Source organism: Simochromis diagramma, unplaced genomic scaffold, assembly GCF_900408965.1.
Source record: "Simochromis diagramma unplaced genomic scaffold, fSimDia1.1 OVJJ01000421.1, whole genome shotgun sequence".
Classification (NCBI taxonomy): domain Eukaryota; kingdom Metazoa; phylum Chordata; class Actinopteri; order Cichliformes; family Cichlidae; genus Simochromis; species Simochromis diagramma.
The window spans coordinates 5,388,775-5,407,060 of NW_024387250.1; the positions used below are offsets into that span (position 1 = coordinate 5,388,775).

The 18,286-nt window shown below is 42.5% G+C and overlaps 1 protein-coding gene across 1 annotated transcript in view; it reads right to left on the reverse strand.

Annotated features, from left to right (window-relative positions):
- Positions 1-18,286, reverse strand: part of lzts2a (leucine zipper, putative tumor suppressor 2a) — a 44,958-nt gene that overhangs the window by 3,257 nt on the left and 23,415 nt on the right. The window contains exon 3 of the mRNA XM_040001055.1: positions 855-1,520. Within this exon, the coding sequence (XP_039856989.1) occupies positions 855-1,487 (633 nt within the window). The 5' untranslated portion in view covers positions 1,488-1,520. The remainder of the gene's footprint in view (positions 1-854; positions 1,521-18,286) is intronic.

The window sequence follows — 18,286 nt, forward strand, 5'->3', positions numbered from 1 at the left end:
CTGAGAGCGTGAAAGCATCCTCTCCTCATTTTCTTAATGATCTTTCTCAGAGTTCACTAAAGACGTCACTGGATGCGAGCGAGCTCTGACACTCATCATGATGTGTCTGCAAGGTGAGCAGCTGTCACATGATCCATCTGAGCCTGTCAGGCCGGTTATTAAGCTTCCCTCCGGATCGATAGGAATAAATAGCCAATTAGACAGCTGAGGTAATCTGCTGTAAAACGTGTTCACGCAGGCAGCAGAGATAACAGATTAAAAAAAAGTCCTCAGTATGATATTTGATGTCCTGGTGGGTGATATTGAGATGTAATTTAAGAAGAAACTGACCTATAAATATCTTCAGATTAGAGGTCAGGGGCACTGACAGAGGTGCTGGGGTTTCAGTGTCATGCTGAAAGGCACTTTCCACTTTCTGCACCACCCTACAGCCCCAAAGGATGTGAGATATGCGAAACAGTACGGTATGGTAAACGATTAATACACGGTTTAAGATCTTTCAACCACATTTAATAGATTTCTTTAGCAGATGAAGCTGAAGATTGACGTGGACTCAAAGGCATGGCCAATTGATTTGGACAGTTATTATACTTTTTTATTTTTTATTTCGTTTTGATTTTTTATAAAATTCTGTTTAGTTTCTTTTAGTCACAAGATTGGGTTTGCTAGTTTCAGTTTAGTTTTTATTAGTTTCAGTGTTAGTTTTAGACTTTTGTCAATATTATTGTATTTATTGCAAATGTCAGAGGCAAGAATATTTTTATTCTTGCATCCTCTTGTTAATTATCAGCAAAATTAAATCAGAGTATTAAATCAGCATCATCTTCCCAGATTATCCCTGTACTTCTCCTCACCTTCTCCAGCTGTCCAGACACTGGGATGAGTTTGGGAGGAGGTCCACCAATGTTCCCATTTAGAGTCCTGTTGTCTTTTTGGTCCTCTGAGTCGCTGCAGGGGCTTGCAGCAGTCAGCACCAGGTTGTCGTTCCAGTCTCCAACCACCACCTCCTTGCTCACATACCCAAAGTTCCCATTAGTGCTGCCACCGACACCGCCTACTGTTCCAGCAACCGTTACACCCCCTCCTGTCCCAGCAGAGTTTCCAGGCCGTGGCTGCTTCTTTGTGGGAAGCGGTGGAGGCAGAACCTGCGCCTGAGGCTCTGTTCTGTTGCTGATAACCAGCAGCTGCTCCAGGGAGCTCCCACTGCGGAGGGTATTATCCTGGAGCCGGAAGCAGCTGGTAGCTGGCGTGGAGCGGCGTGGCTTGGTGTTGAATTCGCTGGCAGCCCTGCAGTGTCTCTCTTGGTACGTCCGGCCTGATATGAGACTACTCACTGACCCCATGGCTGTGTCAGAGCTGCAGTGCCCACAGGGGCCAGAGCAGGGACCTGAGGGGGAATGGGATGATAGCGGCCGGCACTGCTGGATGTCGAGGCCTGGATTCGGGTGGTCACTCACGGTCAGGGGTAGTGCCTGAACCAGAGCCATGGTAGCCCGACGGCGTCAGACGCACCACACACTCTGATAAGAGAGAAAACAGACACAAAATGTTACATTTATACTCCAGATGCAACTATTACACAGGTTTTTTATTCAATGGTGTTTATCCTAGTGTTGTATTTTTATTTTATTCAAAAACACAACACTAGGCACGAGAAAAGATCACTGCAGAAAGATGCACTGCGGTGGATCAGTCAAACTACATCAGCGTGGGCTGTAGCTGCAGAGCAAAAGTAGCAGTAGCCGTGTGGAAGGTAAAACACTGAAATGAGACTTGCCAAGAAGGACGCAAAGAAGGGTATCGGATGGGTTGGGCTTAACTCTGAACTGACGCTTCCCTCCACTAATAATAAAGTAAGTCAATCAATTTAACAAATCTAAACCAATCTATTTTATTTTAAAGCCTTGCAAGAGATCAAATTCTGTGGACATGCATTTCAGCTGATTTGACAGGTGTAAAAATTTGGAGCATGTAAGACGCTTTGGAAGGAAACACTTTCTCATGTAGCAGCTTTGGCTCCTGTGTCCACAGCTGTCTCACACATCATGGGTGGGAGGAGATAAAACTTAATGAAAAAAATCCTCGTATTACAAATCACCTCTGAACTCTCTTCAATGTGTTGCCATTATTAACAAAACTTTAAATGCAGACATATGTTTTGGAAGAAATTGTGTTTCGTTCTTACAGTAGAGTTCCAGAGACTTGAAGAATCAATGGCCTGTATTTGTATAGCGCTTTACTAGTCCCTAAGGACCCCAAAGCGCTTTACACATCCAGTCATCCACCCATTCACACACTGGTCATGGCAAGCTACATTGTAGCCACAGCCACCCTGGTGCGCATGGACAGAGGCGAGGCTGCCGGACACTGGCGCCACCGGTCCCTCTGACCACCACCAGTAGGCAACAGGTGAAGTGTCTTGCCCAAGGACACAACGACCGAGATTGTCCAAACCAGGGCTAGAACCGGCAACCTTCCGATTACAAGACAAACTCCCAACTCTTGAGCCACGATCGCCCCAATGAGCAATGAAGCAAACTTATTTTTTCTGATTCACTACACCCACTTTACAGCTGTTTGAAATATTTCAAACCCCCTCCCCCGTGACCTCCACAGTCACGGCTCATCCCCCATTAAACATACTGTATCTACTGCTAATTGCCAGTGTCATTAACGAGGCAGGAGGAGAAAAAAAAAAAGAGGATGGATTTAGTAAAGGGTGAGGGGGGTGAGTCACAATCATCTCCAGCTCCAGCTGCTCTGTGATATTCCTGCGTGTCCTCATCTGAACCTGCGAGCAGTCATCTGGGTATTATTCCTAAAGTGGTTTGAAATTTATTCACTTTACCGTTTTATGATGACAAGGCTCACACCCATCAAAGAACATCTTTGAAGGAAATGAATATTAGCTTCAGTCGGTTGCTGCACTATTTTTAGGCAGTGAAACATGGATAGATATTATTAACACAATAAATGGAAGCAGATTAAGTCTTCAATTTGCAGATAGCATTATCAGTATTGCCCAGAGGGCCATAGACGGGACTCGCATCCTAGCCTGCTGTGCCAATCTGAAACCCGTCTGGCCAAGTGGAATAATCCTTTGTGCCATGGCTGCACACGGTTATGTACATGTCCATTCTGAAAAATGGTGACAATAATCACCCCCTAAGAGAAGTCTATATTCTTGGAAATACAATAAATACAAACACCAGCTGTGGATTAAAATAAAAAGGAATGAGAACAGTTTTGGTTGGCTGTTCTAAAGCAAGTGTGTTAACTCATGTTTCAGATCTCACAAATTGAGCCAACAGTGCAAACTCTTGAACAGTGTCTCACTGAAGGCGTTCATGGTATTGGTATTATCAGAGACTACCTCGAGAATTTGGGAGTGGAGCGGATGGATGTCAACCCTATCGAACACTTGTGGGATTGGCTCGGGCATGCTGTTCATGGCAGAGTGAGAACAAAACCACACTGGCTCGCTTTTCTGTACAAATGTGGCAGCATTTAAGGGGAAGTAAACAGGTTTTCCAATAGTATAAGATTTATTGCCAAGAAGCAGTGTTACAACAAAGAAATTATCAACCAAACATAAACTTCCTTACTTTTTATGCTAAGCTTACATACACCCGCTCGAGCAGTATACCAGCAGGGTTCATATATAATCAGCCGATCGTAGCCATTTGCCGGTATATCGGTATCAGCGTTCGTAACAGTCAAGTAAAGAAGACACAGGAGAAACACGCATCAGCCATGTTAAGAGTGTTGATGGTGGATCGTTTGTCTGCCAGAGATTACCCTGAAACTTTTCCATGTTGTCAAAAGGTGTTTGGGACACAACAAACACCAGAACCAGCTGATCCGAGGAGAGTAAGCAGCATGTAAATGAGTTACACAACTTACTTTTTAAAATGCATGATCATCTTGTCTTAGTAAAGACATATACATAACTGTATATGAAAACTGTTTGGGAAATCTGTTTCTTTCATGTATCTTATTGAAAATACTGGCCAATATATCGGATATTGACCAGTGGTATTGGATTTTTAGATGATTGGCCCAAATGGGTGAGTGACATTGATTCCATCCATCACAGACCACTACTGGAGTGGGTTTTTTCTTACACTCAGTATTTCACTCTCCAACAAAAGTCGGTCATCAAACGACTCATTTTAATTTGGAAGAAAAGCGGTCTTTTAGCTGCTAACCATCTGCAATGACTACACAGCTGAATTAAGAAAAGCTAAACTATCTCCTCCACCCCTTTCTCGTCACATCTAGCTTCAAAAGGATGGCAATGGTGAAAATGCTCATCTCAAGGCTAAAAGATGGGACTCTACAAATTAAAGGTTTATATCATGGTGGCATGAAATTTTCAAGGGGTCACTAGAGGAACTGAGGTTTTTGGCACTTCAGTGTTGGCCTCATTTTGTGTGCTCGAGGTTGCCTCACACATGACACACAGCAGGAAACAGTCAAGCTCCGACATGTTTGTATTATTGAAAATACTGTGTGATTTAGATGAGAGAGCCTTACGGGCAGAGCGTGCAGCAACTCACACATCACACCCGCTTGCTAGTGGTGAATGCAACAGATATTAACTGTGCTATTTGAATACTGGTGCAATCGGACATCACATGGACTTTGTACTTGGAAGCTGGGAGGTTAACTAGGCATTTGCTGTTTCACATGCAGCTCTGTTGGGTAAGAAAAGCTGAAATATTTTGATTGTTCGTGAAAGTATGTTGACATAATGGATTTTATTTGTTATTAATGATTGAATCCTGATCAAGCAATCAAGTTTACAGTATCCTGCTTTGATTTTATCACTGAAAAAAATACAACTCACTGGATAGGAGTTTGAGGAAAGCATATGTAACGGTTCAAACTATTCATTCGTGATCAGTAAGCAGGATGATTCGATTCCTGCCAGTTCACTCCATACTGACTAAACCGTCTGTGAGTACATGGCGGAGAGTGACGGGGAGTTAAAGAGACGAGACAGGCTTCGTGAGTACTCGTGAGTCAAGGAGATAAAGATATGCGTGGTATGTGATCATTTCCAATGCCAAAATAATCACGCCTCACACAACCTCCTTTCCCCTTTGATCCAGCCACCACTAACCCCCACCCTTCTCCTCTACACTCCCAGCCCTGACAAGGACCTCTCAGGCAGGGATAATAGAATTAACAAGCCTCTGCGACCGTCAACCGTGACCCCCTCCTCCTGAGGAATGGGGTGGGGGGCGGCTGGTCTGATTCTGCCCTCCCCTCCCACCCCTGTGACCTCCGAGGGCAGGGCTTTGTTCTGGCTACTCGGGCAACAAATCTCAAAAGCTAATTTCCCCCTCTGATGTTGCTCACTGGTTGGTTCTTAAAAGTTATTGAAGGCCTCCTCTCCTCCTTGGTTCTTCTGAGAAAGTGAAAATATTTTCATAATCCGCTCCATCCACCCTCACTGCTTCCTCCACCTTCCTCATTACACGCATCCTCCTCTGCTGTCAGCAGCACAAGACAGGCAGAGAAAAAACAGCCATCACCACTAAATATAGAAAACATCTCAAGTGCCTGAAATCATTCTGATAGTCTTTCATGAGGCATTTGATTCAGTGTTCAAAAATAAACTCCAATAGTGTTACAGCTAGCTGTGATGGGGTCAACCCAGGGGCACTTTACACCACATCCTGACACTCTAAAACTATTAAATGATGCTGAACCGCTTAAAGGCAGCATTACTGCTTCTGACAGGAACTGGAAATACTTCAAGTGGATGTGAGAGTTTAGCATCCACATGGTACCAACTGGCCCAGGATGAACAAGAGCAGGGCTGATAGAAGAAAGAAGTTCCCAGGTAGCTCTCTAACAAGATCCAGAAGTCAGTTCTGTGACGGGGAAATAATCCCGTTATGATAAGTCTGTTAATAATGCCAGTCCTTCCCAGGAGAGGAAACCCCATTATTGAGCAGCAGTAGATCGCCCCTTGCAATCCCACGCAACCTCAGAGCTGTTCCGGAGACTCTGCTGGGCTCAGGACAAACTCAGAAAAGTGAGAACACGAAGGAAGAAAAAGAAAGGGGATAAGGGGTAAACACACAAAGGAAGGCTAGCTGTGAGTGTTGCCTGGGGTTTTAGGGGATTTTCCAATATCAGGTTGCCCAAAAAGAGGAGCCAAACAGAAATGAGCTTCAGGGAGAACCGTGCATCCATAATCCTGTTTATCATTATTTTGCCAGTGCAGAGACACAGAGGTCTGAGCACCTTAACGTCTCAAATCAAATGTGAACCGAGACAACTTGTCTTTGCTGAACCACCTCCTGCTGACCGAGCAAAAATGCTGTTACTCATGTCGGCTTGCAGGAATTTTCCTTCAACCCAACAAGCCGAAGACGACACCGACATGCAGTGAAATCTGCACGGCAGGCCACAGCTGTGTTATGGCTGTGAAAACAAGTCATGCTGAAGCATCTTCGGTCCTGTAAAACCCGAGGGTTTATGAGTACATGCGGTCAAGCAGCAGAGTGTGGCATTCTGTTTAAACTCAAATATTGTAACTAGCAAAAAGTGCTTTCCTTTGTAATCCAGGACTTGCAGCTCGATGACATTGTAAAAAAACTAGCGTATGCCGTAATCATGATAAACGTATCCATTACTGACACACAGGGCTAAATTTGCTTAATTAATCCTTTAAAATTTGAAGATGTTTTGACAAAAGACACAAAAGTCCCTGTTTTAGACCAATTTCAATACAGCAAAACAGCAAATGCTCACACTGGAGCAGGTAGAACAAGGAAATGCATAAACTTCAGGGTGCTTTCTGTTTATTTACACCTGCATTAGATCAGACCAATTAAAGCACATCCAGTATTCATTCTGCTTTTATCTCAGGTCTATTCTCCACCAAATATCTTCTTGTTTCTAAATATCTAAATATCTTCTACATTTCTGATATCTGTATGTCAGAAAAATGTAATTTATTGAACAGTTTCTGATGAATAAACTGAAAATAACACATTATTTTTGGCCCCAAATCTTCACTCAGCAGACGTCTCAGGCATGAGGATAAAAATGTGCATTTCATTTGAAAGTGGAAGTCAGAATTTCTGAGTTCTCAGTCTGCATTTTCAGCTGAAATGCCTCCTCAGAAAGTTGGAGGAGCCCCACCAACCCTGACTTCACAATCCAAGATGGTGGCATCGCACATAAACAGAAATAAAAACTTCTACTGTTTCCACTTCCACTGTTGTGAGTTAAAGCTGGCTAAATAAGCCATACACAGAGCATTGACCAGGCTTTATGCATAAACCTGCTGCAGCGGTGTTTAAAGTGCATTGTTCCACCTCATTAAGGAGCAAAACCATTTTTCCTTGCTTTTCCAAATTTACTACTGGAACAAGCTCAACTCATGAGCAACGTCACTCCTAGCTCTGACCTCCGAGGCAAGTGGAACACCCTCAAAACACCTGTTAGTGTGACTTGGCCACCCAGCCAGCAAAGTTTGCCCCTTTAATGATGCTGCAGACTTTTCCACCTGTGGTGATAATGCTGCATGGATTGTAAACATCGCTGTGTTTAATCATATAAGAATGTGTTGCAAGTGAATATTTATGTATTTCACATTGTTACCAAAGGTACTTATGTCTCCTCCCTTTTTCACAAGGAGTTTGCATGTTTGATTTGGCAGCATTTTACACTGATACCCTTCCTGATGCTACCTCAAAGGTGGATTTGTGTCCCCTATGAACTAGCAACCCTAACCCTAGCGCTTTCCAGGAAAATGTGTAAACCACTACAGTATGGAGCCACAAAAAGAAAATTCAAGAATAGGCACGTTTTGAAATTTGAGGAAATATAAAAAACATAAGGCCCAGGGGCCAAAATGGGCCCAGCAAAGACTCAAATGCAGCTCAGTGGATGGCTTTACAGAAAAATTTAATTAGGCACAAATTTTGGATTTGTAACAAGTTTTACAGCTTTCCCTACTGATAAGATCCTCCCCTGTGGCCTTTCATGTAAGCTAAAGTAATTAATTAATAGATAAACAAATAGATTACAGAAGATAGTGAGTATTGCTATGAACTCTAGAAATGTCTGCTTTTTATATAGTTGTGTTACAGTAAAGATTAAAGTCCAAAGAACTGTGCTGACAGATGTCTTCGATTTCCCACAGCAGCGTTTCTTTATCATGTAGAAAAACTGAGATGTACTGTGGAAACTGCGCTTGTTTTTCATATATTAAGATATCTCAGGAATTAAATGTGTAGTTAGCTTCTTTACACTGACACAAAAGGCAGTTTTACTAGTTCGGCCCAGGCTAAAGTGGGGTGTATGATTTTGACATCCCTATCCTACCTTTGACAACTAAGTTATAATTAGTACATATTTAAGTCCAAGTAGGTGTTTGTGCTAACATTTTAAAGAAATTATTTCAAGGTGTTCCTCAGATGTTGCATTCATGAGAATAAATGATGACCTCAACTTCCTTCCTCCCATTTCATCCTTTTTAGCATTTCTGCTCAATTTCACCCGTTTCCCCTCTGATTTTCTCATTTCTTTGTTTCCTGTGCTTCACCGTTGCTCCATCTCTCTCCTGTCACTCTTTCTTTTCCATCCTCACCGTTTCATACCACTCCCTGCTCGCTGGTCTATGCAGCTAGATTTTCAACTGCCCATTCTTTAACTGCAGCACCACAGTGTGACTAACCAAAGGTAAAGCCAGTGTATAGATCAGAGCAACAAGTGGAAAGAATAAAAATCACCAGATCAGAGTCGGTGCTGCAAAAATATCAGTATGCAAGTGGTAATAAGAACCACACATTATGATGGGGTGGCCGCTGAGCTGTATATTTTTGATCAGTGGCACTCAAGTACTTCCCCAGCAGGGCAGAGAGAGTGCATAACATGAAATTGAATGCTCGCAGCAGAAAAATGCCACTCTGGTATACAGATCCTGGGTGGCCTTGATTAATCTTGAGACAAGTGATCGCAGTGGATGGAAACAGAGAGAGAGACAGAGGTAGAGTGAAAATCAACAGGCTAGGTGAGTCACAATAATCCTCGATGGCTGCTAACAAAAGAGGATCCACAAGTACAGGCAAGGCAGCGACACACAAGCACACAATAAGGCAATCAGTTCAGCCCTAATCTGCTTACCTCTTTATTTGTCACGCATCTACTCGCTGAAACGCCGCAATAAAACTTCAAACGGGCAAGAAATGGTATTATAATGAAGTAAGCCGACACCACTGTAAAATGAGACACGTCTTTTAAAGTTTTGCCAGAAGACCTGAGGTTATATTATTCCATCATTCCTGCACAATGACTGTCTGTCTGAGTGGGCGCTCACTGTCACCTACCCCCACATGGCTAGGCTTTACAGTCTCAGTGTGTGTGTTTTGCTGAATGCATGCATACTTTCTTAGTCCTCATTAACTCATCACCCTAGAGCCAAATCTCTCTTCACTCAGGAGCGATATTGTCCTCTTTGTTTGACACTAACTTTTTTCGTGTTGAGCTCTGACTTCATTTTTTCATTTTCTTTGTCAAAAAAACCCCAAACAAACAAAAAACTGGAGAAATACGTTTTCTAGCAAAGTGCAAGTCTGTGCAGGAGTAACTGGCAACAGGTTCTCCTTTGCTCCATTTTTTTCCTTTTGTGCTTTTACAACCAACTTGTTGCTGTTGCAGACCTTAGCCTCTCCCTCTGTTTGGAAGCGTTGCCATGGCATTTGAGGCCCACATTTTTCATGTGCATGGCGAAATGAGATAGAGTCAGGAAGCGTGAGGAAAAAAAGAAAGGAAGGGAAAGAGTGATAGAATAGGTGAATAGGTGAGTGAAGGAGTGTGTTTTGTGCATTTGTGACAGTTTGACAGCAGACAGGTTTGGTTCTTTAGCATCTCAAAGCATCTGGCCTCAATTTGAACTTGAGAGCGGGCTTACCGAAGCCCAGATTCTCTTGTTGTCCTATCACGCACAGGGACGCGCACACATACATATAGCTGCAGGGGCAAATCATAAAATTCTTGTGGGGGTTGAAACTACTGAAAATGGGAAATGGAAAGACATTTAAGTTGACATATAGCCACGAATAGACCTTGGGAAGATTATTTCTAAGTTCAGTTTGGAACACACTGCCTGTTACGTTCCCCACAAACACCCACAGCTGACTTAAGAACTGAATCTTGTCATACGTTTTGTCAAGATGCACCAGACAATACATGTGGTCACACACACACCAAGCTTCCACAGCCAGTATGTCACTAATAAATGGATTATACTTACTTACAGATGCACACGTGGACAGCTGCAAACAACATGGATGAGCAGTTAGAAGAATAGTTACATTACCATTACCAAGTCTAGTCTAGTTTTAGTGTGTATATGCACATGTTTTGTTTACTCAGCTACTCCTTTTATACACTTCAACCTTGATGGGTTTATGGCTGTGGTGGTGTACCACTGTTACACCAACACAGTGGATTTTTTTTATCATACAATGATATACATGATGTGAAGAGAGTTTTACAAAAGTAACGACTTAACTGTTTAGGAATTACAGACATTTTGATACATAGTTCGCCATTTGGGCTCAAAAGTAACTGGACAATTGACTGACAAGCAGATTCACTGCCAAGTGAGAGCTGTTCCTTCATTATTCCACTGTAAGAAGAGGGTAAAAGGCATAAAAGATCTAGAGTGGATTGCAAGTGCCTAACTTGCATTTGGTAGCTGTTCACTGGAAGTCTCAATTAGGCTCAGAGATGTCAATGAAAGTTAACAGTCCTTTATTAGGCTTAAAACTAAAATAAGCCTCAGAGAGACAGCAAAAAGTTCAAAAGTGATCAAGTCAGCAATCGAATGAACTGGCCCGGTGAAAAAGACTAACAGGTCTGAAAAACCAAAGGAGACAACTAATGTGCATGATTGCAGATTTATTTCCATGGTTCAGAAAAACTAAATCTAACCAAGTCAAAACCACTCTCTGGGAGGTAGTCCATAATCAAGAGATGCCCTCATGAATGAAAACACAGGGAGCTTACAGTAAGGAGCAAAGCACTAGTTAGACTTTGCCAGAAAACATTAAAAAAACAAAAACAAAAAAAAAACCCTGTTCTGATCCAAAAAAAATTCTTTGGAAAGGTGAGACCAAGATGAAAGATAAAGGATAGATAGTTTAAAAAAAAGAAAAAGCATGGATAAGGAATCAAACAGCTCATGACAGATAATGCATACCACGTTATCCGTCGAACACGGCGGAGGTAATGTTATGTCATGGGCATGCATGCCTGCCAGTGGAGCCAGGTCATCAGCACTCATTGATGATATCACATGCTGACAGAAATAGCAGCATGAGTATGAATATGAATTTAACATGGCATTAAATTTTAGGTCTGACATATTTAAATTTGTATTAGAAATGACAGAGAACTCAATACCCAGCCTTTAACAGTGTTTCAGTCAGCTGACGCTGGAGGAAACTGAGGTAGCAGTATGTGTAAAAAGGGGAAGATGGCTGACATTCCTGGTCTGCTCCAAATGTTGGATTTTCCAGGAGGTTTTCCAGCCACTGAAAGTTATCCAGCAGTGGTCAGCGGTCAGACCCACAGACACTGGAAATACCAAGAATGCCGGTGGTAGAGACACATGGATTAGTCTGGCCAGTGGACTACTGTTTGTCAGGATCAATGACCAGTTCAAACTAAACTATTTCACTTAATTTATGAAATCTTATCAGTGGAAAAGCATGTCATCTGGTCTTTAACAACATGGCTAATCCAAGCTCTGTTTGAAGCCTCATTGTCCCAACAGTGGTGAGAAGAGCAAGTTTTCCCTCCTAAACTTCCCTTCCTTCCCCCCCTGCTGCTTTGGCTGTACGACAGTGGAGGGCCATTGTTTCAGTTTAACAAGAGGGTAGAAAGCAGAGAGAAAAGGCCTGTTATCTTACACTGAAAGCAACCACACTTTGGCACACAATGTGACCTATAATGCGACGCAGAACAAAGACGGGGTAGCGAGCGATATGACTTTCTCTTTACTGGCATCCTTCAATGAGGAAAAGTAGGACTCGATATCTGAAAAGTCTCAAATTTTTCTTATGTTTCTCAGAAAGTGTCACAGCTCGAGAGTGAAATCAGCAATCATAGCTGAAGCAGAAGATAACAAAGACAATGCCGCCCACACGCATACACAAAAAACACAGAGTGCTACTAAATACAGCCAGGCAAATGAGTTCCACAGCAGCTATTACATAAGCAACAACGCCTCACTTTAACTGTGCCAGCCTCACTGCATAAATTCAACTCCACTCATGTGGGAAAATATCTGACATGGCGAAGGAGCACATGTGCAGACGTATTCAGACATACTGTCCGTGCCGCTGCAAACTCGAGAAAGACAGAGTGGGGACAGGCTGGCTTGGAAAATACTCATTCAGCAAACTGAGCACAAGCCAGGCCGACTTCGAATCTCTTGCCGTCTCTCTGTCTTCCTGCATATCTGTCTGTCTCTTTCTGAATTCGTCCACCCTGCTCTTCAACTAGAGGCTTTACATAAACACCTGGCATGAGATGTAGCTAAATGGGATCATTGCAAAAGAATGGAGCCGAGCACAGAAAGTGTGAAAGGGGCTAGTAAAATTTTATGGAATCTGAATCCATCCTTATAATTCGGTCTTTTTGATGAACTTGGTGCCCCCACACCAAAGAGACTACCGCTGCTGAATGGGTACATGTATTTCAACACGTAATTTGTCCTATTGCTTTAACAAAAACAGCATTTTGTTGCTCTGCTGGAGATGAAAAAGTAATAAATGACACATGGGAAAGAGCTGTAATTCTAAGGTATATAAATAACAGATTTTTCTCCAGGTACGATGCACTCATCATCACCTGAACCATGACAATGTAACCTCTTAAGGTTAGGAAGCCTAAGATGTAACACCACTGTAACCAAAAACACAAGTTCCTAAACTAATATGAGACAAGAACAATGACAGTTCAGCATTTTAAAAGCATTCTGCTGTTGTTTTATTGACTTTGGAACATTTGCCGTTCTCAGTAAGTCATGTTAGTGCATGATTAGCACATAGATTGTAAATCACTACAGTTTGTTTCTTTGCATGGGCGAGTGCTGTCAAAAACCAGTATGAAAAGCAATAAAAACCTTTATCTGTGAAAGACTGAATAGTTTTGAATAACATTTTTTTCTTAAGTTTATCTTGTTTTTTTTAAGGCTACTGCCATTAAAAAGTCATTGTTGCACATGTTGGTTATATTCAGAGGTTATGTGCAGCCTACCATACATTTACCTTTAAATGCTTGCACAGCAAGTTGATACTGATAGCATATCCTCCACCAAGTAAACAGAAACAAGCTCATTTATTTCCTTTGGTGTGACAGCTGAAGTCAAACTGGCTAATGCTGTTGTAGGAACCCTTTATTTATATTAACCCTCTCGCACACGGGGCTTTGGTGTTATTTCGGCCGGTCATGTACCTCTCAGATGTTGATTGTTCCTAGCATTTATCCCTGTGTGGGTGCATCAATGGCCACGTGCACATTTATAGAGAGGTGTCAGGTTATGGTATAGTCTTTCAGAAACTGTTTGAAATTATGACATACCTACAGCATAGGCACGTCTGATGAGTAAAGAAACTGCAGCGAGCATTAAAAAGCTATTCGTTCTTATCGACCAGCAGGGGGCGACTACACTGAATTTGGAATGAAGTCTAGTTGTATAGACCCATGGTCCCCAACCTTTTTTGCGCCACGGACTGGTTTAATGTCAGACAATATGTCGCGGATAAATACAACAAAATAAAATGATACAACCAAGACAAAAACTGTGGTATTTTGTAAATATAATAATAAATGCGAATTCACTGTGTAATTGTGTAACTTTATTAGCAGCGTCCTCCTGAAATCCGCCAACAACATCGAGAGCAACATCCTCCTCTCTGGCCCTTAATGCTCTCTGGTCGCTATGGTAACGTGTAAATATTTCTACAACTACAACACGGGAAAAGACCCAGGGAACGATAAAAACCCTGAAAGCCATAAATTTCACACCCGAGCCTCAACTCTCGTGACCTGGTACCAAACAAGTCGCGACGTACGTGGCCCAGGGGTTGGGCACCGCTGGTATAGAAGTCATGGAGAAAACGACCCTTTTGGCACTCTTGACTGTGACCTCAGTAACACAGTTTAATGATGGCCTCAATCACTATTTTTAAGTCTTACTTAATACAATGTGAGATTTATTTTGTGAATTTGGTTTGATTGGAGTCACAAAGAAGGATAAAGCAGGGTATCTTTTACAGTTTGACTGACTAGCATCTATCATGAGTGTCCCTCGGTTTTTCAGGTAGATCCACTGTCTTCTCATCACATCCAATTTCAAAATACGAAGATGGTGACTGTGAAGCAGTTGGGTGACATCATGGTGGCTATGGCTATCCTTTCTTTAGGGCAAATGACAAATGATCTAAAGTTTTTGCTGGCATTCTGTGTGAGAACGTGACTTTAACAAACTGGAACGTGATCTTAAATGAATCCAGCCCACCTAAGCTCAGCCTAAACAGAGAGAGGATAAAAGGTAAAAGACTTTCAAAAGACAAAGAGAGCCACAAAAGGTCTCAATACCTTTTTTTTGAAGCTGCTTAACTACCTTTTAGTACTGTGCATACACACCCACAGCACACAGGAAGCATTAGTCAACACGGCTGCAACATGTGACACGTTACCTCATTTATTTTGTCCAGAGAAGATGAGGTAACCCTTCTTTTCCATCTCTGCCCCCATTCTCACTCCCCTTCACCTTACCGTTAACGTCACGTCAGCGTTTGTGCATTTATAGAGTAAAACGTCACTCCTGCGAACTCTGCCAAATCCCATTCTGGGTAATTACAGTCTTCTCCTAGCAAGCCCTCAAATGAAGCCTTAACATGATACAATCAAACACAGATACTACAAAGAGTTGAGTGAATGGACAGCACTGCGAGCTGTCTATAAACATATCTGCTGACGCACCATTCTCGGGCCAAAACAAACTTGATGAGAAACTACAATATGTGGCCCGAGGCACACGAGGAGTCTTGTAATTACACACATAGGGAAGACATGAGAGGAATAGCAGCGGGCTCTACCCCCAGTGCTTTGTCATCAAAAGAAACACAAAGATTCCCTTTGAGTCTTCTGGATGAAAACATGTTTTTTTGCAGGTCACACTTTTGAGATGTGGCCTAATTGTCTGCTTTGGTGCAAGTGTACATGCTGCCTCATGCTTTTCTTATCTTCACTGTGAGTGTGTGTTAAGACAGATTGAATAACACCCTCCTCCTCCTCCTCCTCCTTCTCCTTCTTCCTCCAGGCCAACTGTCCAAAAAGGGGGGCAGCTTTTCTTAAGGCTGAAATTTCAAATCAATACCCCCAACAGTGTGTAATGAGTAGATTAGCCAGGGTCAGGATTAGAAAACCTGGGCTCAGACACCACAAAAAACCCTCATCATCCCACCTCAACAAATCCAGGCAACCAGTTTTGTTTGTCCCTGCACAAAAACTCTTCAGGGTCATTTAGACCAGCCACAAAAGTGACAACTTAAGAGCAGTAACTTCAAGCTTCTGAGTCTGTCAGCTGACTGAAGTTTGTGAATCATCATTTAACTATTCATTACTCAGTTTTTAGAAGTCACCAGCATTTTTTCTTTACTAAACTAGTTTCCATTCTAGTTGCAAAATCCTTGTTGCACGCGCCTCGCTGTCCATCTCCCTTGCGCCTTTCGTTAAATGTAACTCACCCTCATAAGGGGCTTCACACAGAGAGTCAAGGTGCTCATGAATACAAAGTTTATTCTCAGGCAAATTTGCATAAATTTAAACGAAGCCAAACGGCAATGGAAAGCAGGGTGAGGAGAGCCTGAGTTTGGAGAATCTGAGGCATATGCACTGACGTTTCTCATACAGACACATGTAAGAGCACACACACTCTCTCCTTCCCTCCATACTCACTCCAGTGAGAGCCCTGCATCGCTGCCTTCACTTGTCTCTCTTGGAAAAAAAAGTTTAAAAAAAAAAATCAGTCCGGTGCTCTGATGGCTCAGATTCTCCGCGTCTCCCCTTCCTTCTTCTGTCGACTATCTCTCCCCTACAGCATTCCAGCTTCCTGCCGTTGCCTCTGCGCCGCTCCCAGACTTCATATCCTGACACAAGGACTTTCAAATGGAAGCCCTTTTATTTTCCTGTCCCCTCACCACCTCCTTCTTGGTCTTCTCACTTCACTCCACTGTTTCTCTTCTCAGCTTTCCTTCCCTGCTGTCTGCCTTAGTACCGCCTCCCCCACCGCCTCCTCCTCCTCCTCATTCCTCCCTCCCCTCTCCCACTTTTGTCTGCCTCTAGTTTCCCTCTTTTAGCACACACACTACTCTCTTCTGACTCCCTTTTTCTCCTCCCCCTTCTCTTTTTAGCCTTAGAATCATCCCCCTCCTCTTTCACATTTACTCTCTGCATCAGCGCAGTGCTGCATCGGATATGACATTTTGGGAAATCTTATCCACTTTTTGTGTTTAGTGGATTTGTGTTCGAGCACAATGGCCCCAGGCATCGGGGGAATACCCCTTTCAACACAGTTTGCAGCACCTATCCCCTTTGGCTAAATACTAGGCCTAGTTACACCCAATTAACAAACATCATCCACCACATGAAGAGCAGCAGTCGCTACAGAGGAAGAAAGAGGGCGAGTCATTTATCTCAGTATATTATATAACATCTTTCTGGCAGCGTGCACCTCATGTTCTCCAGTGCACATGAAAGTGAGTGTGGATATTGTTCACCAGGTATTAGGAAGATGCCCAGGTTCAGTGGCTGCAAAACAAGCCCAGTTCATCACCCCTTCACTACTACACTGACAGCTGATAGAAGGTCTTTGAGCTGATATACTGTGTTTGGTTTTCTCCAGACATGGCGGCGGGTATTATGGCCAAACATCTACTTTGGTTTCAAGGTTGTTCCAGAAATCTTGTGGTTTGTTCAGATGCAACTTTGCAAACCTGGCAACCCTTCCGAGCCAGTACTACTGTCATTACCTTTAACATACCAACTGTAGAATCAGAGATGTAAGTCTCTCATTTCCTCATAAATTTACTTCAAGTTTTATGATATTAAGCTAAAGTGCTAATGTTATCAAAGCACTATCATTGTTAGCATCACTATTGCTAAGTCCAGCCTCATACAGCTGTTAAGTGGGTACAGGCAATTAATTGATCAGGACAGCTCAATTGTTGAGTATTTTTTTTTTTTTTTTTTTTACAAATAAATTCATCATTTAATCAATAATTAAGTCACTGACTGTTTCAGCCCTAATTTACTTTCAGATCACACACTTGGCTCTTGTGTGGCATGCAGCACTTAGCACTCTTGGTTGGTTGTTGTGTGCTGCCGTGGTGGAAAACCAATAAGAGGACTGAATAATGGTGTGTGTGTGTGTGTGTGTCATCACTTTCTCTCTCCTTACTGGAACTCCCCCATTCCTCCCTCTGAGTCCCACGGTGGTAAAGTGAGAGAGGAAAAAAAAAAAAGAAAGAGTTCACTTTTGCTCCCTGACTTGGCACTTTGCTACCACTAACACAGCCCACCTCTCTGGGCTTAAAATACAACACCAGAAAGCTTTTGAGTCTTTTATATGTGTGTGACACTGAGCGAGTATGTGTGAGTCAGCAAGAGTTTCTATTTCAGCCTTTGAATAGGTAATAACAATCCACAAAACCAGTGCATCAGCTCAGTTTGAGTCAGTGAAAAACAGGACTTGTGACGTATTAAAGAAAAGTGAGAGACTTTGTATCTAAAACTAATATAAATCATTTAAGTGGACATATTATGCTCATTTTCAACTCCATATTTCATTGTTGAACTCTACTAATGTAGTTTTCACAGTTCAAAATGATACACAATATACTTTTTGCAGCCCCTGAGTTCATCCACTTTCTGAAACAAGCAGTTTGACTTTCTTTCCTTTCTTCTAATTGGCTGCCCTTCTCAAACGGAAACTTTGAACAGCACTTGGGAGGAGCAGCTGAGTGCCTGGGATATCTGCTGTCAGTGACATCATACAGGTCCAAGAGTAGAAAAAATGTTTGAAACTAAGTGTTTAGAGCAGTCTGAAACCAGAGCTTTTGGACCACAGGGATTACTTGAATACACTCTGGCCAATTTTACTGTGAACTTGTACCTTAAAACCCAGAAAACATTTCTAAAGATGCTGAAACTCTATAGAGATGAGGACAAAGTATGCTTTGGT